This window comes from Cydia pomonella, unplaced genomic scaffold (genome assembly GCF_033807575.1).
Source record: "Cydia pomonella isolate Wapato2018A unplaced genomic scaffold, ilCydPomo1 PGA_scaffold_65, whole genome shotgun sequence".
Lineage (NCBI taxonomy): Eukaryota > Metazoa > Arthropoda > Insecta > Lepidoptera > Tortricidae > Cydia > Cydia pomonella.
In genome coordinates this window covers 35214-59555 of record NW_026907898.1, presented here as the reverse complement: position 1 = coordinate 59555, position 24342 = coordinate 35214, and the positions used below count along the sequence as shown (strand labels likewise).

Genomic DNA, 24342 nt, shown 5'->3' with positions numbered 1-24342 from the left:
TTCCACGCAGTACTTGTATTTAACCGTATTCCAAACAAATATGAGATGTTAAAAACTTATTTTTAATTCACCTATTTCTAAATGTAAAAACACTATTCTCTTCTGATGAATATTTTGAAACCAATGACATTGATTCAAAACCCCGATGTTTTGCCAAAAAAACATTCCAGTCTGGCACTCTTGACTATCTGATTTTACAATCTAAGCGAAAATGTGGCAATAAATAATAATGCGTTGGCGTTTATATTTGGAGCCGCGAGCGTGCCGCCTCTCGCGCCGACAGTGAGCGCCCGCTTCGACGCGCGAGTACGTCGAACGACTCCCGCGCACCCTACGCCGTCGCCGCGTTGACGAATTCTTCATTACTAAAATGTACGTGTACAACCCTAAAATGGCGTTAATAGAAGTGGCCAAACGTACACATACCTTCAACAGTGGATTTAATATTTAACAAAATTTTGATAGGAGGGGTGACATTTTTGGCAATGAACAAAATAAAATATGATTTAGTATCGTAATTTGGTAGTAAAAATTTGAATTAAAGAAAAAGTTTTTATCACCTATTTGCAACGTTCCTAGTGTTAATGAAAAGATCTTTGTGTGAAATAAAAACCACATTAAAACCATTGTCAAATTTTTCATTCTGTACGTAGGAATAAATTTAACCGTTTTTAATGAAAACATACTCGTATTTTTATCTTTGAAACTAAGTAGTATTTTAAATATAAAAGTTTTATTTGTATACATACCGCTTTCGCCACCTCATTCAAATGTCATTTTATCTATTAATTTATTATTGTGATGTATATTATGTGAGCAGGTAAATATTTTAATAGTGCAGTGTATTGGAATATTTGGAATGCATAGTTTACCCACTCTTCATACGTAAGTGCGGTTATAAATATTGTAGATGCCAAATAACGGATAGTGAATAATCGTATCCCAAATATTTCTCACTGTTTACTATAACACCGTTGTATTGAACTATTTGAAACCCTGGAGGCTATTAAATTTGGAATAATGAAATTAATTTACTTTGAGTCTGATATCTCAATCTTGTAAAGGTTTATGGAATCGATTTGTTTCAACTTTGAAATAATATTCAAGTAGCGATTATAAAAGCTAATTGCCTACCTTAATTACAAATACTTAGGCCAAAGAGTTTCTAATACCTCGGTAACGTAACGTCACTGACCTCATATTTTCCCAAACTAAATACATTAAAAAATATTAATGTATGTATACCTATATTCTAAGAATAAAAAGATTAGCGCACTGAACTGGTAGAAAAAAAAGTAGGTCAAATTTTAAGTATAAAACGTCAACAAAATATCATAGCCGCAATAAAGAGTATTTGTATTGCATTGTATAACGGCTTCTAATTGCAAAGCGTTACAATGCATGTTTAGATCTTTTTGAGCACTTTGGTGGCTCCGAAATTTTGTCACTTCACCTTCCCTGTTCTCTTTTCAATCTGAAAACTGAAAAATCCATTTAAGTTCATATTTAATCATACCTCCGTGAAATAACTCTCGAATAACCGACAAGACATGTGAAGCACATAATGTAAATCGGAACGGAAACCTATCAAACACGTTTATTTACGTACGTCGATAAAATTGGTATCGATCCATACGTTACGGTTGCCTCGACCAGGAAAACCTTATTACTCTACGGTACCTATCCGTAGAAATTACCGTCGCTTAATCCAAGGTTGATTACGAGTGAAAAAACATTTATACTGTAGGTACGATTCGGTAAACGAGCATTACGTTGTGTTTGTTTTGTACAGTTCCAAGGATTTTAATATAAATAAATGTTTCTTAGGTCTCAAAGTTTATTGTTTGATATATTCGTTGCGAAATGAGTTTCTTTTTAGGCTTACAATCAAATAAAAAAAATCAGATTATTCAACAAGCAACATTATATATATTGCTTTTTCTACATAACATACATAAGGCACAGACACACAATGGAACGGAACGCCTAGTTTCCCAGAGATATTCGGTTCAATTGCGTCTTTTTACCTACAAAAAAGGAGAAGTTTGTTTGTTTTTTTTTGTTCTCAATTCATCGAAAGCTTTTATGTAAGTTCACCGATTACTCGGACACTATTAGAAATATTTCTAAATTTATTTATTTTTGTTTTTTAAAGTGTTTGGTTTCGAGTTGGTTCCATTCGTCTTCAAGTCATGATCTGATAACGGGATCGAGAGAACACTTTAAATATGATGTGATGATAATATGGTACGGGTATAATTATTTTGGTAGTTTTTTTAAAGTAGCTCGTGCATTTGTTCTAGGAAAGCATCATTTTCTAAAGTGCTGGCTTTATAACCCGCTTTGTCAAGTCGGTATTTTTTTTCAACCACTCCCGATATTTATTGTATTATATAATAGATATAACAGACATTCCATAGTTTTAGTAACCTACAGGATAACTTTTTGTTAGTAGCACTATACGTAAATAGGAACTTTTATAGAGATGTCATGTAACAACTTGATATATTTCTAGGTAAGTAAGTAAGTAAATATTCTTTATTGTGCACCATTACATTTACATTTAAAAATAGACAGGAAATGAAAAAACGCGTAAAAGTTAGGTAACAACAGGCGGTCTTATCGCTATGAAGCGATCTCTTCTAGACAACCTTTGGGTAGCAGGAAACTATGAACTTACAACATACATAACATACTTATGTCGTCTTAAGAGTTCAAATTATCTTTTTAACCAAAGATAGCTAGGTACATGGGCATGTTATAATCTTGGTAAAATTTCGTCCTTGTCCCGATATTTGTGATAGATTTATGACCGTTTAGTATACGGAGAAGCCAAATACAAATATAGTTGACTAAAATGAAACATAAATTTAAAAGCGAATGTGTGTGTAATTATTATAATATCGTACTGTAATTTAGTATTAAATTTATTATGGATTAATGTCCAAAATAAAAGCTTTTCATTTTTTTTTGAACACATTACTTAAGAGGCATGTGGACGACCGCTCCTCCATACAAACGTAAATTATGTAGGTATATGCCTGTTAGTTCGATTTTTTCGATTAAAAAAAATCGATAATGTCAATATCCATTGAGAAATATGGGAACTAAGATTGTATGGAGAAGCAGTATTTAGTATCCTCTTAACAAGAAAGCTTTAAATATATTGAAATAAATATTAGATACGATATAGTTAATAGATATAGGTCGAAATCTTAAATCTTAAATTGTATTTGCGACACATTTAACATTTGGAGTAGGTAGTTAATGAACAAGGCCTAAAAGGATTTACTTATCAAAAGCGAACAGTGTCGTAGGAATTCGAGTTTATTTTTAGATCATGATTTTTTGTTTTATTTTTATTTATTTATTGATTATTTTTTGCTTGAATGCTTTCACACTGAGATAAGATTGTTTGAATGTATTAACTTACCTAATAGTTCAAAGGTTTAAAATAGTATATATAGTCAGTGAGAAGGATTTCACTGTAATAATATAACTACTGAGGAGCTCGTTACAGCCAGCGTGGGAGCCTCTGACAAGGCCACGAAACACCCTGGGATAAATCACAATTACCCACAGGGATCTTATTCCTGCCACATACCAAAAATTCGCATCAAGTAAAGCAGTATATAAAAATAAATTTTCGTTTTTCGTTGACTTGCATGACATTTAAATATATGTACTTCTGGTCTCACGCGATACAGGCCTAGCCTAGTGCGGGGACTTCTGGAAACTCTGTTGTCAATCTAGTTATGCACCAACTCTTAAAAACAACCGCTGTATACTTTTTCTGTGTCCTTTCTTGTGCAATAAACATATTTTTTTATCTTTATCTTTATCTTAGTATAATTCTAGCTTTGAGATCCCTCTTTAATATGTTCATTATCATGTCAACCAGACGCGCTCCTGCTGCTGGGCATTCAGGGATTAGATAATCACCATACTAGGATCTTATTCGAAATTTTAAAAGGTCAGCATGATTATTTTGATTATTATTCTCAGTTCATCGTGCGTACTTTGCTATATAAGTAAGACTAAGACATTGCGAGTATAATATTAGATTTGTAGATGCAGGTGGCTCCTGATCCCCTGACGCCCCACTCTCTCCAGGAGGCTAATTCAAACTTACATTGTGACATCAAAATGATTCGTAAATTATGTCAGTCGCGCGAGCATTTCGCTCGTCCGTACATGTAGGAACAAGCGACTAACATCATTTTGATATTCATGTCACAATGACCACAATATAAGTTTCAAGCAAGTGTCCTCCAGGAACAAGACATTTCAAACATTATCAGATCAGAGCTCACATATTAGACAAGTATCGCCTGAAGCAAATGTTTGTTAAGCTTTAAAAATAGCAAGTCAGTTCATGTTCAGTAGCTCACGCTAAACCTATTACTTACCTTCTTAAAGCATAAAAATACTTTTCAGTTATCACGGAGATAAAAAAATAAATGTACTTAAAGACTGAAAATAATGAGTCTGATTTCTTATGTTGATGTATTAAGGAGACCAATTCTGCCCCACCACGCAATACAATGTAAGTAAACCCTAACGAAACATTCAAACACTCATTTAACTGACGTCGTTAAGCAGAATTATATAATTAAGTCGAATTTCAGAAAAAACGTTTGAATATAAGACACTAATAATTTTAACCAATATTTTCTTAGAGTACCAAACTAAAAGTTAACAAATATCGGATAATAATGAATGAATTCACACATGTCGACCCAGTTTCAAACCAAGGTTGAATAAATACACACACACAGAAATATCCCTAACTCACCCCATTACCAACTATCTGAGGATAAGCGTTCTTGGCTGTTTACTACATAGTTTAACTGCTTGTAGGATATAAAACCCGGAGTTATTTAAATGTAAGTTACATTAAAACATTTTGAACAAAATAATACTTTCAGTCAATCAGGTTCTGTTTCAGGAAAAAACCCTTTTGTATTTGTTGTGAGTACACGAATATCCGAGTTTATTTCATTTGTATTGATGTCTCTGGGAACAAATAGTGTTATATCCCCGAATGTCCAGTGGAGTGGGTTCGTGTGGGTGTGCCGAACTCCAAACGCGCATTATGCGGTCGGTCGTCCTACTTAGGATGAGATTGGCGATCCAATGCATCGCTCTCTTTCATTTAACCTTGAAGGAAAACCTGAGGGACTTCTATTCCAAATGGTACCTACTATTTTTGCGATATTCATTTATTTATTCTTCCGTTTGAAACTGCTAATACTAATACGTTCAATAGGAGTAAAGTATATTCAATTCAATTTTACGTAATCTAGACACATTTTATTAGTAACACTTAAGGGGTAAAACTAAGGGGTCAGAAAGTAAGTACAAGGGGACTTAATTTTAAAACAAAATAATAATACTGACTTAAGAATGCAATACCTCGCAGTGTGACAAGTAGGGATAGTCAACAGTCCGCTATCATTTAATTTTTATTAAATCTTTAAAAAAAAACTTATTTGGCACGAACAATTTTCCGAAGCCTATTTATTCCTATTCAAAAAATTAAGGGTTCTAAAAGGAGATTACAGATAAGTACAAATTGTATCTTTTATATGTAGTTTGAACTTGCTTGTGAAGCTTTTAAATTATTATTTGTTGACCGGCTGTTATGTATTTGTTGGTCTAACCATAATATGGATTTTCTGTTCTAAGAAGGCGATTGTGTTGGAGAGCGTGTGAATCATCTTATTTGTTTAGACTTTATTACACAATTTAAAGATGGATAATAGTGGACTTGTCATACATACTTGTGTGTATGTGTGTGTATTCTGTACTACTAAATCATACTAAATGCTTAATCAATTCGTACTAAATAAAGACAAATAATAAGTTCCCAGATGTAAGTACATAGTATTTATTTTAAACATCGTTAATTATAAGATGCTAAAACTGATCACGTTATTAGATACCGTTAATATTTCTTCGAATAGGGAAGAAAACAGAAAATAATGGAATTAATTAACGTTCCTTGTTTAATCTAATCAAATGAACGTTTAATAATATCAGCAATCTCTTTGCTGCGTCTGTATAAATTCGTGTTTGTAAATTATTATATAATTTAATCTTCTTATGAAACGTAGGCTCATGGATATCTGCATACTTCCAGTTCTCAGCCGCCGCATTACTGCCGCGCTCATGACGTCCAATCCGTCACTCATTTTATCAAGGAAATTGACAAATATAGATCAGATCAATCTAACCTTTAATATCATGACAATATGTGTAAACGCACGCGTCTTCGTGAATGACACGATCTATACACCGGCGGCATCAACGCCACAGCAGTAATTTATAAATAAATCACCACCACATTCCATTGACCTTATTGGAATTTATTCGGCCCAGGAAATAATAAAATATTACCTGCACATTATTTATAGACATAACAACAACAGAATTAAAAATATATCACCACCACCTTCCATTACTCTTATTGGATTTGTTTCAGCCCGGGCAATAATCGGAACAATACCTTCAAATCATTTAAAGACAAACAATAACTGAAATAAAAACATAACACAACCGACTTCCATTGATGTTATTGGAATAGAGGTAAATCCAATTCAACTTTCGTATTTGGGAGAAACAACTTTTTAGCGTCACTCGTTGCCATGGTTACGATTAGTTGTCCAGGAGACAAAAGTTCATTGAAGTACTGATTTTATGGTACTTAAATGTATTAAACTTGCGTTTTTGTGGTAGTTATAACCAATGTCCATAATGGACCCCCTACTAAGCATGTTAATAGAACGGCATACAACGTCTCTTCAAACAAACTGTGCCACCGTTGTCCCTTGGACAACAGGACAGGATAACAAAACAAAAAAAATTGATTCACCTATGTATAAATCATAACATAATTGAAATACAGAATACAGATTTTTATTAGTAAAATAGAAGTACATTTTACAAGTAAAATAAAATACAAAGCTACAAGTAATAATTATAGATTTAATTAAAGAAATCAATAATGAAAAACAATAATAATTTTCTAAAAAGGTTTGAAGAGGGTTTGCCAAAGGGCCATGGAGCGCAACATGCTTGGGGTGAAAAGGATTGACCGGATCCGAAACACTACGTTGCGCACCAAAACAGGCATCGACGATGACGTTGATGACGTTGGGGTTAAGGCTGCCAGGCTGAAGTGGGACTGGGCAGGCCATGTACGACGTATGCACCCACAGAGGTGGGCTAAACTAGCCACGGAGTGGGTGCCACAACGTAAACGCTGGCATGGTCGGCCTAAGAGGAGATGGCGGGACGACCTGGACGCATTTCTCAGCAACTAGACGGATGCTGCAGTTAATCGGGAAGATTGGAAGTCTAGGAGGGAGGCCTTTGCCCAAAAGTGAGACACTAAGGATATAGGCTCGTTAAATATAATCGTTTCACACGGTGTTGGGTCAATGATCTTTGGTTAATGTTATACACATAAGCTCATCAATTGAGTATCATGCATTTTTTTTAATTGAGTAACATCTAGTCCCTTAATGTAATCGGGAGTGAATTATACAGCTTTTGTCCGATGATAATAGATTATAAATGATGTATATGACTACCTATACAATGTCCGATCGATAGAAAATCAAATTGGCTTGAGTGCATCTCGCCTTCACAAAAAAATTAAAACATAAAGTGAAGTTGGTTGACTGGTAGAGTGACTTATTGTGCAATCAAGATTATATCAATAAATAAATAAGTTGACATGACAACCTACTTTTTCTAAATCTGTTAATAATGTACACTGATTTTATTGAGATCACCTAGCCAAGGGACCTAGCCAAGATACCAGTCGATGATAGAAAACGCCTACGATAGATTTTGTTGAATTAAACTTGATACGGACTTCATTGCGTCTTAGAACTTTCTTTGTTTCGTGTTACTGATCCAAAATTTTAGCTTTCGTTTCGATAGTGTTAACAACTTAAATGAACTAAATAAAATGTGGAATCGTTTAGACACATTTAACCGAATGCGGAATTTGTGGATAAACTAAGAGTTAGTAAAAGTACGGAAAATGATCGGCAATAAAGTCCAAGCTAAAGAAGTCGTAGAGGTCATACGTTATCTCATATACAGAGGTAAATTCCTATAATAATCCAGAACAAAACAAAAAAAAAAAAACAATTTAGTCTCAGTAAAGCGGTTTGTTTTATCTCACTAGCAGAGGTTTCAGTACTAAAGGGTCGGGGCGGCACCATAAGTTCCAACTATAGAGGTTTCCCACTTTATCCAGGTCCCAGTTAAACAAGTTTCACTGCATTAAGAAAACATGATTGTACTGTTTTAGTGGATGAGAAGTTCAGAAAATCCACTACTTACTGTTTTTTAACTTTAAAAATAAAACCGGACTCGCCCACCGAGGGTTCCGTACTTTTTAGTATTTGTCGTTATAGTGGCAACAGAAATACATCATTTGTGAAAATTTCAACTGTCTAGCTATCACGGTTCATGACATACAGCCAGGTGACAGACGGACGGACGGACGGACGGACGTACGGACAGCTGAATCTTAGTAATAGGGTCGTTTTACCCTTTGGGTACGGAACCCTAACAATCATGTAGGTACATATTAACTGAGAAAAATCAATGCTAACAGAATATTTATTAAAGCCGCCGTATTTATTAAAGTCCACACTACAAAGTAAAGTATTATACGCACTCCGTTTCAAGCTATACCTATGACAAAGTGAGATAGGGAGATCAATGATCTACCTTTAAAGGATTAAAGTGGATTGCATCCATTTCGTTGATAATATTAAGGCCAAAAAGTGTAAATAAATAATATAAAAATAAAATAAAATATGATTCACACGGTGTTCCGTTATTGATCGAATACTACTATACGGTTTCAAGTGTTATGGATTCATATATCTTTTAACCAGTCATACAAGTGGGATGGTATCCCATGGTGATTAAAATAGGAAAACACAGTGTAAACTGGGCGTCTTTTGCCTGATTGAAAATAAGTACACACATACACACCTTAAAGACCTCTCTGATATATTTAACTCATGTTTTGGTTATTTTGTGGATAGAATTTTTTGAAGTGAAAACTTCTTTAGCGGCGCTGTGCACTGTTTGTGATGGGGAAAAAATGTTAATCTCGCGACAAGTCACGTGACGTACAGATTCGTCAGATTGAAAATTCGTAAGACGGGCGCGTGACCTGAGGGCCTACCGCGAACCACGTTCGACGTGTTGTCTCTCTGTCGCACCTGTAAATTCATACGTAAGTGTAACAGGGAGGCAACACGACGAACGTGTTTCGCGGTAGGCCCTCTGATATGGATGGAAGTTGATTTTTCTGAGAAGTAAACTTTTTAATGTTAAATAATTGTAATAGTTCTGAAGTGTAAAATTTTTAATGTAATATAAATTGTCATGTTTGTGTACGATAGCGATAAATGAATATTGTATTTTATCACATAAATGATAGTACTTTTATACTGATAATTAAAGCAATTCATGCAAAATTATTCCCTAACCATTCCAAAAAAAAACCACAACTATAATATTCAAGTTTTCACTTCTGCCGGCGGCACTCCCGGAGTGCAACCCGTTGTATTTTTGTTTTCTAAACTACGTCCAATTATTATTTTTATCTTGAATAAACATGGCAGTATGAGTTGTGCCTTAAAGTTATAAAAATTGAGGAGGGAAATTGTTTTTGATGTAAAAAGAAAGGTTAAATTCGGGCGATGCTGAATGCTTAAATAATTGATTTTACGTATTTCTTCGCTTGTTTGGAGCAAAGCACTATATTATAAGCTTCGACAAGAGTAGCTTTTCGGGCATTCGTCTTCTTTGTCGGCTTTGCATCGTTCGACAAAATCTAATCTCATCCACGAATTGCCTTTTCCCGGCCTCTGCAATAATGTACTATTAAATATTCAAAATATGCCGCTACCGCCGTCGCATCAACATGAAAGGTGAATAAGGATTTGTTAGTAACGTCCATAGTTACGTATAAACAATTAATACTACATAGTTATTTAATTTTGTAGAAGGGGGTAAAGTTGTTGCTTACACCCTCAAGTTAATCTATTATTGATATCCGGGTAAGCACAAGATTCCAAAAAATTTAATGTCGAAGAATTTTAGCGAATTTAAGCGAGAGTTTCAAGGCACTAGAGTTAAACAAACTTGGCCACAAAGTAAAACACTATATTTTTAACACACCAACGTGAGGAAAACACTAGCTGTGATACAAATATCTGATGTAATCAATATTTCTTTTTACTCGTACAATAAAGTGTTTACTTATTTACAAGAGGAAACAACTAAAAATCTTTGCCACTCATTTGAACAAAGTGCAATTTTTGTAGCCGGCGAACTAAAGCGGTAAATGAAAACTAGGGTGTTTTTAGCTTAAGAGGTAAAAATAATGTAATAATAAAAATAAATAAAACTTAGTCAGTACGTGAGCCGTATGTAAGTAAAGGATAGTCACTGGCCTTGACGTCCGTAGATCTTGAGGTAACTCGGAATCGAACGAATATGGCTTCGAATGTTGTACGTCTCACCAAGGCAACCACAGAGAAAAAACTTCAGCGGCAATCAAATCAGGTGATTCTCAAGACTAAGAGAAGAAGTAACGGCTTCTTTAGATGCAGCCCACATATATATTAACTTTTAAAACAATCCATAAGCAGTCACATTAAATAAATCAAATCAATCAACAAAATTCCAAAGAAAGCAATTCGCCAGAGAAAAGAAAATACGAGCGAAAAGGGCATATTTCTTTTTATCACCGGCCAATGCGCGGAGGCTTCACCATGCAGGTTTACCATGTTACACTTTGCTTTTTTTTAATAAAGAGCCATTACGAGCTGGTGTGGTGAAAAATGTATTATTGGTTCGTAACGGATACCCGATTACGTGTAAATAAATAAAATTAAAACAAATCCGTACTCGTAGGTAAAGTGCATAAATAAAGTTGAAATTCGTTGTGGGTGCGTGTGCGTTTGTACTAAAATACGACCATGATTACAATTGAGAAATAGTGCAATTAGAGTCAGACCAAGCTAACTCGGCAACTATTTTGACAGTACAGACTATCCAAGTGTTATTTTAAACGTCATAATTTCATAGAAGTTTGACTTTTAAAATAACACTTGAACAGTCTGTGCTGTCAGAATCACTGCAAAGTTAGCTTGGTTTGACTATATATTTTTAAAAGAACATCAATCAATTCATAAACGGTTAATGATAGAATTTTTAGGTCGGTCGCAGCGTGTATTCCAGAAATAACCGCGTCCGGGCGGTCACCGCGCGACATTTACATCGCGACTGTGCACTTTCTATTTGCGAGCCGCACCGGCCGCCCAGGGATCCACTACAATAATAAATTACGTCATATCGTCAGGTGAAAGGTTATTTATATTTGTGCCGTGTTTTTTGTTACACTTAACACCATTATGTAGTGCATTAATTAGGTAGCTTTTGAGACTCTCTAGGGTTTAAGATGGTGCACTAAAGTCGATACGCACGATTTAGGCGGCCAAGATTATTTTATAGATAGTGTAAATCAATTCTAAAAAATATAAAAAAAAATGTTTTTTCTTAAAAGCCGTTTATATTATCTTAATTAAGTAAAAATAAGTAAATACGTATAAAAAAACAGTGGTACTGAAACATTTGCCGCAAAGTATTAGCAAACAATACAGCTACATAAAGTGCAGAAATGGAAAATAATTTTAGCAAAATTTGTCATATTTGTTTATATGTAGATGTATAAATCAGTAACGTCGACAAAGTCGTAAACTTAAAACTAAAATAAAAATATTTTTTTATGGGAGCCAAGCCACTACACGAAAAGTGGGGATGTATTATTTTTTGTCACTTCAACCCTATAGTGTTGGGTGTCGTTGGACAGGTCTTTCATATCTTTTGAACCATGGGTCCAAGAAATCGTGAAAGTAAAACCTAGTATAGACTTTCAAGGAAATCTATAGCAAATCTGATCGGTCCAGCTGTTTTGGAGTTTTTGCAAAAAGTATTTTTTGACCATACAAAAACCTACACTGAGCATGGCCTGACATAGGGTGCACTCCATTTTATATAATTAATGTTCATATATTATAGTTTGATATATCGTTATTTCGAATAACGTAATAAATGGCATAATACTTACCGTAATACCTAATTAACGGCATAGATTATGTTATAATTGGTATAATGGTCATCATGTATTTTTACACTTCATCTAATATTATTATTATTATTATTTGGAGCCTGTCGTGTCCCACTGCTGGGCAAAGGCCTCCCCCCAATCTCTCCACTGATCTCTGTGGAGTGCTATGTCTGGCCACTCCTTCAAGAAGGAGTCCAGTTCATCCCGCCATCGCCGGTGAGGTCTGCCAGATCCCCGATTCGAGTTTTCGGGCTCCCACTCTGTAGTGACTTTGCCCCACAACTCAATCGGCATTCGGCAGACGTGACCAGCCCAATCCCATTTTAGCTTGGCTGCTTTCCGAGCTACATCGATGATTTGTGTCTTGGAGCGCAGCGTGGTGTTCCCGACTCGATCCACCAATTTGACACCTAATATGCTACGCTCCATAGCTCGTTGGCAAACTCCGAGTTTGGACTTCTGAGCTTTAGTCAAAGACCAAGTTGCCATAATTATTACATACTCTAAAGCATATTATTTGTTCTAACAAGTGATATCACACAATTATTTGTGTGGCATAATTAGTTGCATGACATAAATGGGTTAGGTTAGGTTGGAACTGCGACTCCGCACAAACGAATAACTACCTAGCAAAAGGAGGGTAAGGTTAGGTTAGAACTTTGATCCCCGTAGAATAAAATACCAAGAAAAAAGTGGATTAGGTAAGGTTTGAACTGAAAACATGAAGAAAATGAACATCAGGTCCTACTCGTTAAAAAATTGTGCAGATAGAACTTTTCGTTATCATTAAATGAAATATTACAATAGATGTTATAAAATATATGTATTTATACTTGATAAAATTGTATGGATTATTATGTTATACAAAAATATCATATAACAAAAGTCATTATAAAACATGTATATATACAACTTAAAAACTATATTACAATGTATCAAGGACAATTTAGAGGAAATAACAATATAACAACAGAAACGTATAATAAAAATTACATCATAGCAATATAACATGGCATTATAACAAATTTAATGTATAATAGTTTTTTTTTTGTATAATTATATTAGGCAATACACACCCCGCGACATATTCTTGGCCGGTTTCATGAGCACTGAATTACCAAACTACTTCATATTAGTGGTTTATACAGGTGTGGTGGTTTGCATACGCAACGCTCGGTTACCAAATACCATTGTTATAATTTTCGTTTAAAATAGGGTATAACTTGATTTCATTATTATAGCTTGATGTAGGTTACCTCTTTCAAAGTTTTACCTGTCGATATGCGACTCTCATCATTATTCATAAACTCGTGAATTTTTATACGGGATTTAGTTAAAATCGTGCTTCTGTGTAAATATGCATATCACGTTGTTGGAATATTTACTTTGACAGTGCTTTAGGATGTTGTTATTTCTGCGGGTATATCGTTCATCAAATTTGTCTTTAAGGGTAAAGTTGTTTACGTTCTAAAAATGAGTCAGGATTAGTAAATAGTCATGTGTAGAATACATGCATTCTTAGCCGAGCGGTAAAGAGCACGGCTTCTATATCGGAGCTAGGGGGTTCGAACTGTGGCGCTTATTAATGAACTTCTCAGAATTATAAGTCTGTCTAAGCTAATTCTATCTATGAGGTGGCAAAGTGAGGAAGTGCCAGTATAATCGTCATATTTTCATAGAATATTGACGTTTATGTTGACACTTTATCATTGCAAGGTTTCTCTAGTTAATAGCTTGGTTCGAATCTATCCACTTACGAAATGTCATTAACCCCCGACGCAAAAAGAGGAGTGTTATATGTTCAACGCCAATATCTGTCTGTCTATCTGTCTGTCTGTCTGTGTTATTTCTGCCTGTCTCTCTGTCTGTGGCATCGTAGCTCTCCAACGGATGCGCCGATTTCGATGCATAATGGCGGGTTTTCCTGCGGTGATTCTTAGCAATGTTTCATAGAAATCGATACAGTAGTTTGAAGAGTATCAACTCTTTTCCAAAATGATGTCAGGTATTTTTGGCATGAAATGGATTTTGTTGGCATATATTTATTACTAATTGCTATTCTGTCAAGGAAAACGTCGTGAAGACATCTGTATGCTTATCACTCAGCCCACAAAATGAACTAATTGTCACATCTCTCATCAAAATTTGATAATGTAGTAGCCGACGCTCCGGTAGAACACACAAAAGGATACAAACATATCCACAGCCACATATTATAACTGCTACAATTAATTACTGTTACTTTCTTTGCCGAAGTCGGGTTAAAAATTCATACAATTGTCTTAAATCTCACTCAATGTAACGCGAGGTCGTGAATTACTGAGCTTTATTATTTATTATTCTTATTGTTAACAAGAGCAGGCTAGCATCCACCTTATCCGACCCAATGTAAGTAGATTTGATATGAACTTGATCTTGAACTTTAGTTTTGATTCTTGAGTCTTTTGAAAAATATACTTATCTTATACCTTTAAACGAGCAATTCTTGTATATATACACCGTGTTTTTATTGAATTGCGTTAACTCCGGGGTTTCGGTAAGTACGTTTAAGGAAACTAAATGGCATAGTTAATTTTCAATAAAAATATTTTTTTTTGTTTTTTTTTACTATTTTTATTTTTATAAAAAGTAACTAAATGTTGCATATAGCGTTGTTGTAACACGGGCATTACATTTAACTCAACCAAACAATTGAAAACTGTGACATATCAATGTCATTTCTAACATCGATCGTCCGAGATAGTACGTACGTTTAGTAGCAAATGTATGAACTCGCACTAAACACTAACTAATAAGTAAACAGGTCCTAAAGCAAGTGTACACGCTCGTAAGGGCCTTATAGTATAAAAATTTATGATTGATTATCTCCGAAATGGAGTTAGTTAGAATATCGGTATCTTTGAGAAAGTTACTTAATTTAAGCTCAGGAATGCACCCTCGAAATTAACGCAAATCAAAAAAAACACGGTGTATATGTATATATATTTCTGTGATCTCGGAAACGGCTCTAACGATTTCGCTGAAATTTGGTATATGGGGGTTTTTGGGAGTATACAATCTATCTAGATTAGTCTTATGTTTGGGAAAACGCGTGTTTTCGAGTTTTCATGCGTTTTTCTTTCGACGCAGAATATGGTGACTAATTTCGTGTTGTCGGCCACTGTCCGTCTGGTCCAGCGGGTTAAGACGCGGACCGCTAAACGAGTGTTACGGGTTCGAATCTCGCCCGGTGACTAACTTTTGGTTTTTTTATGTTCAAGTTTATATATAATTTTTTAATTTTTATTGTTTTAGACAAGTTTAATTTAGTAAAAAAATGTAGTTAAGATTATCACCTATACACCACCATATTACAATAAATAGTTATAACCGAGCAAAGCTCGGTCGCCCAGGTATTACTCATTATGGAACTCGTGCATACCTTACGCACATACGTCAAAATGTTTATCGTAAGAAATAGCTGCGTTATTTTTAAAAAAATCTGCGTGTAAATGAACACAAACCAAAAAAAACATACCGTCACGAATACATTTTATGGTGGGAGCTTATTGGCCCAAGGCAATAGCTCTCCCTTGCTCAGTAATCGATTGCAAACAGCCTGGTCTTGATATTAAGGAGATTACACTGCGGCCTTCAAAAGGCAGCGCATTGCAACCCGCAGGGAGAGCGAGATAATATTTATTTTTCTATGACGACTAATATGTTCTGGAAATGTTCATTGTTGACCTCGGTAAAATGAAAATAAAAACCTTTTATTTTTCAGTTTAGCCTTATCACAATGCTTAAGCCTACTTATGAATGTCTAACTAAGATCGGCTCTAATACAAACGACTTGTTTGTGATCATTTCAAAGGATATATTACCTAATAGGTTAATCAAATTAGATCCATAAAAACCGTTTTGAAGAATCAATTCCCAGCAAGCTGGAAATCGTTTTAATGCCTTCACTTGGTCTTAAATGCGTGTAATCCGAGTTTGCGAAATCCCAGGAGGTGTACATAAATTTTGAGAGTCTTAGGAGATAAATGTTCCCTTGGATTGCCAAACCATTCGATGTAGAAGGAACTCACCATTAATTACAATGTCACTACAATGTTTTCGGATTTTATTATGATCATACCAAAAATAAAGAAATTCTAAATGGCTGCCATATTTTACAACTTTGACGACGAATTCATATTAAAGTATCTTTCGGATCCTCAGGTATCAATTTTCATAATAATTAGTACAAGATTTCCGTCGGACGTACCGTTTTCGATATAAAAACTGAAAAAAGGCAAAAAATTATGCACACAAATATCTAAAAAATACTTCGGTAGAATGCTGAGCTCCGAAGCAGAGTAGCTGAGGATGCAACGCTACGCTGAGAGTGAGAAAGAGTGATTTTTCAGTGATAAATAGATATGTTTTTATTTTATTTGTTTCATGCTAACAGACAGTACTCTTAACATTATCCCAACAATATATTTTTAATTAATTATCCTGTCTTATATTCATTCTAGTTAGCTACTATATTTATTCAATATAAAATGTTTTGTTCTCAAGATTTATTTACTCACTCGATAAAATAACGGAGGTACTAATATTTACCTCATTCTTTGTTCTCTTACTACATTCTTGAAAATGAAATATAAATTAACCATCTTTCTTATAGCCTTTTTGAAGACCATTATATTTTCTTTCGGATTCACCTAAAAATAAATCTGTACATAATAAAGGAAACTCCAGCCGAAATAAATATCGTTCACTTGAATATAAAGCTTTATCAAGCAATGAAGTTTCTTTGCAAGATCAAAAAACCGCTTAATAACTGCAGAGCTTTATTTGAAACTACAACAAAGCAACGTCGCATTCCTATATCCATCGCAGACGTCTCTCCAGAGACGAGCGGAATTGTGGAATAATGTAATAGATCATTGTGCAGTAAGGGAGGTTTGGGCCAATTGTCAACGAAAGTCAATAAAAACACGATGCGCAGAGTGTTTTTATATATAGCAGAGTGGTTACTCAGAAATATACAAAGTAGAGTAGTTGACATAATATATTTAAAAGCATTTTATACAAACTAAAATGAAAGAATATTTAAGCTGTCAAGAAAATTTATTATGAATATTGTACTAATACGCAGGGCACATTAAACCATAATAACCATTAGGTACATGAGACGCAATATTTAGGTGAAGGGCGGGTAAATATCGGTCAGAAATAACAACGCCCTAATTTCTTAGGATCTTGACACAACTGTTCATCTTTTTAATAGGTATACTTATACTGACAAATCTAGCTCGAATGTCACACATTACAAATGGATATTAAAACAAAAAAAAAACTTGCCCCTACAGTTAAGTGCTTGTAAAATATTTTTTCTACCTAATATCTCTCTTCTATAAATATAGACAAAAACACATGCATGTTTATGTTAATTCCATACCGTTAGTAGGCCTGTTGCAATCCCGTGACGTCACTTCTTTTTACCATTTAGCATCAATCTATTTGAGCGCTCTATATATTTCTTTAACGTAGTCCTATTGAAATTATGATCCTTAAAAAAGGCTGTTGACACCATGAAGAAGTAATGTATATTTATTATATTTTCCTCTTTATTTGCAGAGTGACGTGGTAGAGCCAGCAGCATGGTGGCGGGTGACGTGACGAGGCGCGCGTCGCTCACGGCGCCGTCTATGCACCGCCGGCCCTCGGTGCGCCGTGGCTCACTCATCAAAGGCTCTCAGTCTCAATCCCAGGTACGTAGAAGTAGGAAGATGCCAGCACACCTCAAATAGAGTTGATTTTCTGAGTTAAATTGCATCCGACGACAGTTACAACGAAAGCTAAAGTAGGCAGTATTTAGCGGGCGTAGGCAGGTAGAAGCAGAGTGGGGCAGCTTCCCTCCCCGGAGCTCAAATTTTACATACAATGTTTATCAACTTGCCTCTTCAAGTTTGAAGTCGTATAAAAAAGAAGCCTAAAGCATAATTCAGTGCCTTTGCGTTAATGTCGAATGTGCCTAAGTATGGTAATTATGACGTGATAAACGCTTCCCTCGACTCGAGTGAAGTTTATTCGAGTTTATTCAGCAAGATTTGCCGCGCAGTAACTTCATCGACACAATCGTCCAATCTCACGAACTTGTCCCATGCCGAAGTGCCACACGAAGTTTGGAAGTAATTAAAGCACTCGCAAAGTAGGAAGTGTCAGTGACCTTCAGCGCAAGGCTATGTAGTTAGTAATTTGTTTGTGAATTTACTTGGGAAGAGTGGAAAGACAAAAGAAGTTGAGCTAGAAAATTATCCGGACACTGGCACTAAGCTAAGGTACGTCTGTGTGCTTATTTTAGCACTTTCCTGAACCTAAATAAAGAAACTGGGTTTCGCTTAGCAACCCAATTAAATCAAATAGCGCAGGTACTCGTACTAGTTTATGATGAAAGCAACTAGCATCTGACCCATTAACTCACTGTGGAAACTAGGCCTTATTGAGTTAAGTCCGGTTTCCTCTCGATGTTCACCGACTTGAAACTAATTAACGTGCGTTTCTTTTTTTGCCACTTTTGTGTTATTTCTAGTCAGGATCGCGAGCCCTTTACATCCTTATAGGAGAAAAAGTTGTCCCTAAATTTCCATACATTTTTCAAACTTTCTTATTTGTTACCACCATAAAAAGAATATGGGGAAATGGTAACACAGTAGGAAAATAACACTGCGGCATTTTTTATCTCATTAAAATCGAAGAGCTAGGGATTCTGAGTAGAAAAAACGTAACATTTATTAAAAAAATACACAATTAAAGAAAGTGGCATTTTTTTTTAAAGAAACGCACAAATAGCAAATCGTATTGATAAAATAGTGATCTTAACCTTTCTAGAAACCTGTTAAAAACGTATCGTTCTGTTTCACTGTTCAAAACGAAGACTAAGAACAACGTGGTCGTGCTTATCATGGTCCTTTTCCAAATAATTATTTTTGAGAAATCTAAAATGTTATTGCACTCGAAAAGTCAGTTCCAGTTTAAGAAATTCCGTATAAAATTAAAATATATACAAAAATAAATGACATTATTACACAAATTTACCAAGTCCCGCATTAAGCTAAATAAGCGTTGTGTTGTGGGTTTTATATACACTATTTATATTTACTTGTTTGAAACTATTATTGCATACATACATTACATACGTATTAAAATCTCTGATTAAATACTTTTCTCAAAGGCTTTTTTGATTCGCAATCCGTTCGGCATTAGTGAATATAGTTTTATGTAAATGAGCTTTCGTTGAATTAGTTCTAAAGGTGGCGACTGACTTGTAACATTTGCTTGTAATGTATCGTTCACGGCGATCGTTACAAGTCAGTCGCCACCTTTGTAACACTCAAAGGGATTCGCGTAAAAACCGACAGCCGAGTGGAGCACGCGGTGCTCGCGTCGAGCGGCTCGGCTCGCTGCACTGACTGTTGTAATGCTCGGGTTGTATCACGTTACATTACACCGAAATGTTACAAGTCAGTCGCCACCTTTAAGTATATAAAAAAACTGTTATTTTCTGAATATCTTTGCATTCGTTATTATCTATTGAAGATTAAAGGGGCTATAGTAGGTAAAGCTCCAAAGAACTTTTAATCAAATGAAAGTCGCATAATTTCGTTGAGTGGGAGTAGTAGGTATGTACTGTTTTAGAAGTGGTAGGATTGCGTTTCTATTTCTCGAAGACTTTGTTCCCATGTTTTTATGAGTAGGAGTGATTTTTATACGCGTTTACTAGGCTTCAATCCGTTTATTTGTGTACTGTTTATACCTATATTTATTTAATGCGAATCTTATGAACCATTTCAAGTGTCTGATTGAGCTAAAATTTGCTAACTTCCGTACCTAGTACCTGGGTAACTTACATGACTATTAGGTTGAAAAAACTCTCGACATGTTTCGGTCCTGTTTTCGAGGATCTTCTTCATGGAGCACCGTATACATATATGTCGTGATCTGATGCTGCATTCAGAAGTTGACCAAAGGAAATCCTCGACAAAAAAGTATTTCACGTATAGCTTAGGCCTTTGGGCTAATTTAAAACTGATAGAAGTACAAAGGACATGAGATGAAGTAAGCCATATTTTATAAGCGAATAGCTTATATTTATTAGCAAAAAATGACTAAGTCCCACAAATCGTATGACAAAAATAGATTTGTATTCTAATGTTTCATTTCTAAGAGAAAGTTCTCAGCTCAGTACGTCTAAATATTTCGTGGAAATAAAAACAGGACTCTAGAAATAATTGACCTTCAAAGACATCCAGAAAAAGTTATTTTTAATTTATTTGTCTTATAATCTTATTAATACTGTGCGCAATATTAAATTTTCCTGCTTTGAAAATTTAATATTGCTCGAGCCCAGGAAGGAGTGATTCAGTTGTATATTTGGTGTCGGCCACGATGACGTGCAGATTTGTCAAATCTAACCTTTAATAACATGGCATTACGAGTCAACGTGCCTCGTTGTGAATTGCACGATCTATAGGTTCCTAACTAATATCGCATAAGTATTTAATTGTATTTGGTGATTAAAAGACACTTATTGGTAGAAAAATATAGTATTTTATAAAAATCGTGGGAATCGTGACATAATATAGAGGTTTGTACGAGATTTAAAAGCTTGATTATATCACTATTGTATACCATATTTTTTCTAAGAGTCACCTAAAATAAAACTTTTTTTTTACTATAAAACCTAAATAATTCATAGAAAAAAATGTGGTACAAAAGACATAACCCCGCGAATCCTCTTGCGCGCGCCCCTTTAGTATTTTATATGGGAGCGCGGCGGCACGTGATTGGTCAAGTTTTTTATAGTTGACTACAGCGTATCGAAATGAATCGTATAGTTGAGTTGGGAGCTCATACATGCAAAAGTACGCTATTATAGTTAGGTATACGAAATCGTAATTCAACTATTACAGTCGACGAGTAGAAAAATACATTAACTACTGATGGGAGTACGGCTTAAGAGTCACACAAACCTAGCCTCCGCAATACAATCGAAGTTACGCTCTTATTCTGAAACGACATTTGGAAATAACATGAAATTTGACATTCAAGTAACTAGTTTTTGTTCCTAAAAATTGTAATACAAAGAAATTAGAGCGAGTAGAATTTTATACACAAAACTTCTACCTGCTCTAGTTTAGTGCGCTAGTTTTTTTGCCACAGATTTAATTTTTGGTACAAGCTTTTATCCCTGACTATTTTTAACTATTTGAACAGGCAACTAATACTCATCGAGACAATTTTAATCTTAAAAAGTCAAATAAAATAAAATTAGGTTGCGTCGTCTTATCACAGAGTTCCTATGGCCACCTCCCTGTCTCCTGTCCATCATCAGATCAGCTAGATGGTACCATAATATTGCATTTTCACCCAACTTACATATTATGTATGTCAAGTTTCCGGTCAATCGAATCACGGTAAGCAGGTCTAATTTAGTTTGCAATATTTGACCTCAACATACAGGCTGTTTCACAAAAGCTTGCATGAATGGAATGAACGAAACGTTGATTGTATGAGTGACACATGACTGTATCAGTAGGTATGAAATCAGAGCCGCCATTTTGTTGGTTAATTTCTCACATACATAGATATTTTCATTCTCTCATTCGTTCCATTCGTGCCACTGCCAGCTTTTGTGAAACAACCTGAAACAACATTAATTTTTGTAGATAGCCCTACGTTTTTTTCTTTTCCGGTACCTTCTGTACTGTACTTCTTGAATTCCATTATATTATACATAAAGGTATACAGGTACACTGATTCATTCACTGCAAATGTAGCTTTGTAATCCTATTCATTTATATGGGATTACAAGGTTATATATGCAGTTTGTGTTCTAGAAAACTGGACCGAAATTGCAAAATAATTGAGTTTTTCCTTGATTTATACACTAAACACTAATTGTATTCTAAGTTTGAAGCTTCTATGTCTGCTAGAAGTGCCTTAGAGTTTTGATGATCGGTCAGTCAGTGACTGAAAAAATTAAGAAACTTTGACTAAATATAATTCTCAAACTACTGGTTCAAATTGAATGAGATTTGAAATATACTTTGTTTATACAATGCCTGCTTGGTTACTGATAGGTAATTCAGGCTTCTAGTATTATCCACAACGAATTTATAGGGGGTCGAAAATGTCCTGAAATGCTTCGAGAAGGATGGTACGGCCGTGCCGCTCTTTTGCTCGACTAGGCGGGGGCACTGCCGTGTCCCAGATATTTATCACAATGTACGATAACTTTTCTATAGAAGAAAGATTGCAAATATAACTTTATCGTAAAGATAAAACTGCCATGTGCGTTGTAAGCGTGTTTTGTCACGCTGTGTGTAAACTTATTTAAATGTAATAATATAAAGATATCTTTTACCTTGACTGTACATACTCACATACGCATTGCAAGTTTAATGGAACTTGTAAAATCTACTAGCATCTGCACGCACTTTATCCGCGAGAAGGTCGTTCTAAACTTGCAATGCCACTTTGATTGCCTCCATAAATCAGAAATTATTTATTTACGTGAACACTCGTAGGGTCAGATAACAGTTGTTACATATATACATAAAGGTTCTGTTTATTCAACCGTTTACAAACAGCATGCAAATATTAGATTTAATTCTTAAACTAAGTATTTATTAGAATATTGTACATTCGTTTATTGTTATACTTCGGGGTTGAATTCCAAATAATTATTTCTTAGCCGAGATTTATATTATTTGAAGAATGTGTATTCTAAACTTCAAGATCCTACTTTTAATTATTTAATTCTTTGCGTACTACTACTAATACTTTTAATTCTGTGCGTTGTTTTTCCGTACATGTCTAAGTAACGGAATTGTTTTTATCTACATACATACTCGTAGAACATAGTAAAACTATGTGTTGTCAACAAAAAAGTAACCAATTAAAATACTTTTCTAAAGACAAAAGGTGACCAGACATGAAACAATAAGTTTTGGAGCTAATTTGCTTAACTCTGAGCAGAGAAAGCCTTACGTCACGCGTCAGTTGCCCTAAAGCTGGCCATACACACTAGGGTAGGGCATGCCTGCGCAGTTTTGCCTGTACAGTTCAACTGCACAGGTGTCACTGTATAGAAAACTGCGTAGTCGAATGCTACACACGCTCCGTTTACCGGTGCAGTTGATAAAACTGCGCAGGCATGGTCTAGTGTATACACACTGGCCACTGGCCATACGCCAGCATAAGCGTTTTCAACCTTGCTATAATGCGGTATTCGGGTCCTTAGAAATGTTTTAGTAGTCGGAGCCTTATTAAGTTATTTTCATGGTCATAAACGTATTTGATATTACAGGAGGTGCCGTGGGACATCATCGACCGGTGCGCGCTGCCGATCGTGCTGTGCCACGCGTTGGCCGTGGTGCTCTCAACCGTGCTCAATGCTCTGCATCTGAGCAGCATCTCTGTGTTCACGTTATTCCTCTGGTTCGCCATCTCCGTCACTGGCTCACTCTGGTTCTACCACAACCTGCAGGTAAGTCTCTCACTGCATCCAACTTAGAAAGGCTCTGTTTGGCCCTTTGGTTGACTGGTAGATGACATTTAGAGGCATTAAGTCGAAAAAACCATGTCTCTCTTTAAAAAATGTAAGAATACCATATATTATTACTTGCAGTGAGAAGGCTACGGAATAAATATTTCTCTCCCTAATTAAAAGCATTTTTATCAATATTATGTTAGTCTATTCAGTTTATAATGAAATAGAAAGTTTTTTCATATTTTCAATTTTCGTGTTACATTTAGTATGTCCGCAAGTGGTGTGTGTAATACGAGTAATATGAGTAATGAGTAATATGACATATATAGATTTATAATATACATATATATATATTATGTCCTGGATACAATTTATAGCTCATAGACACGTGTTGTAAGGGTATGCCGTTTGCGCTTCAAACGCGTTACCAACGATGGCGTTTACCACGTAATAACGTGATACAGCAGGATACAACATCCATCTCAATATTTATTTCTTAAACTTTATTGTATAATATCAAATATATATATATATATATATAGCGGCCTACACGACAAGACTTGATACTGATACGAGTATTTAACTTAAACAAAATTCATCAATTTTGCATTGTTTTATAAAATCTGCAATATCTCAAAACAGT

At 35.1% G+C, this 24342-nt stretch overlaps 1 protein-coding gene across 1 annotated transcript; it reads left to right on the top strand.

Annotated features, from left to right (window-relative positions):
* The first annotated feature begins 4 nt into the window (after positions 1–4).
* LOC133534175 (uncharacterized) lies at positions 5–23738 on the top strand. Its single transcript, XM_061873257.1, has 3 exons — positions 5–372; positions 17783–17916; positions 23517–23738. The coding sequence occupies exons 2-3, from the start codon at positions 17806–17808 to the stop codon at positions 23721–23723; spliced, it is 318 nt and encodes a 105-aa protein (XP_061729241.1). The 5' UTR covers positions 5–372; positions 17783–17805; the 3' UTR covers positions 23724–23738.
* The last annotated feature ends 604 nt before the right edge of the window (positions 23739–24342 follow it).

Bases quoted from the DNA above. Each gene is read 5' to 3' on its own strand.
- LOC133534175 (XM_061873257.1), top strand. From the start codon at position 17,806: ATGGTGGCGGGTGACGTGACGAGGCGCGCGTCGCTCACGGCGCCGTCT. The intron at 17,917-23,516 runs GTACGTAGAAGT...TTGATATTACAG, and splicing joins GCTCTCAGTCTCAATCCCAG to GAGGTGCCGTGGGACATCAT.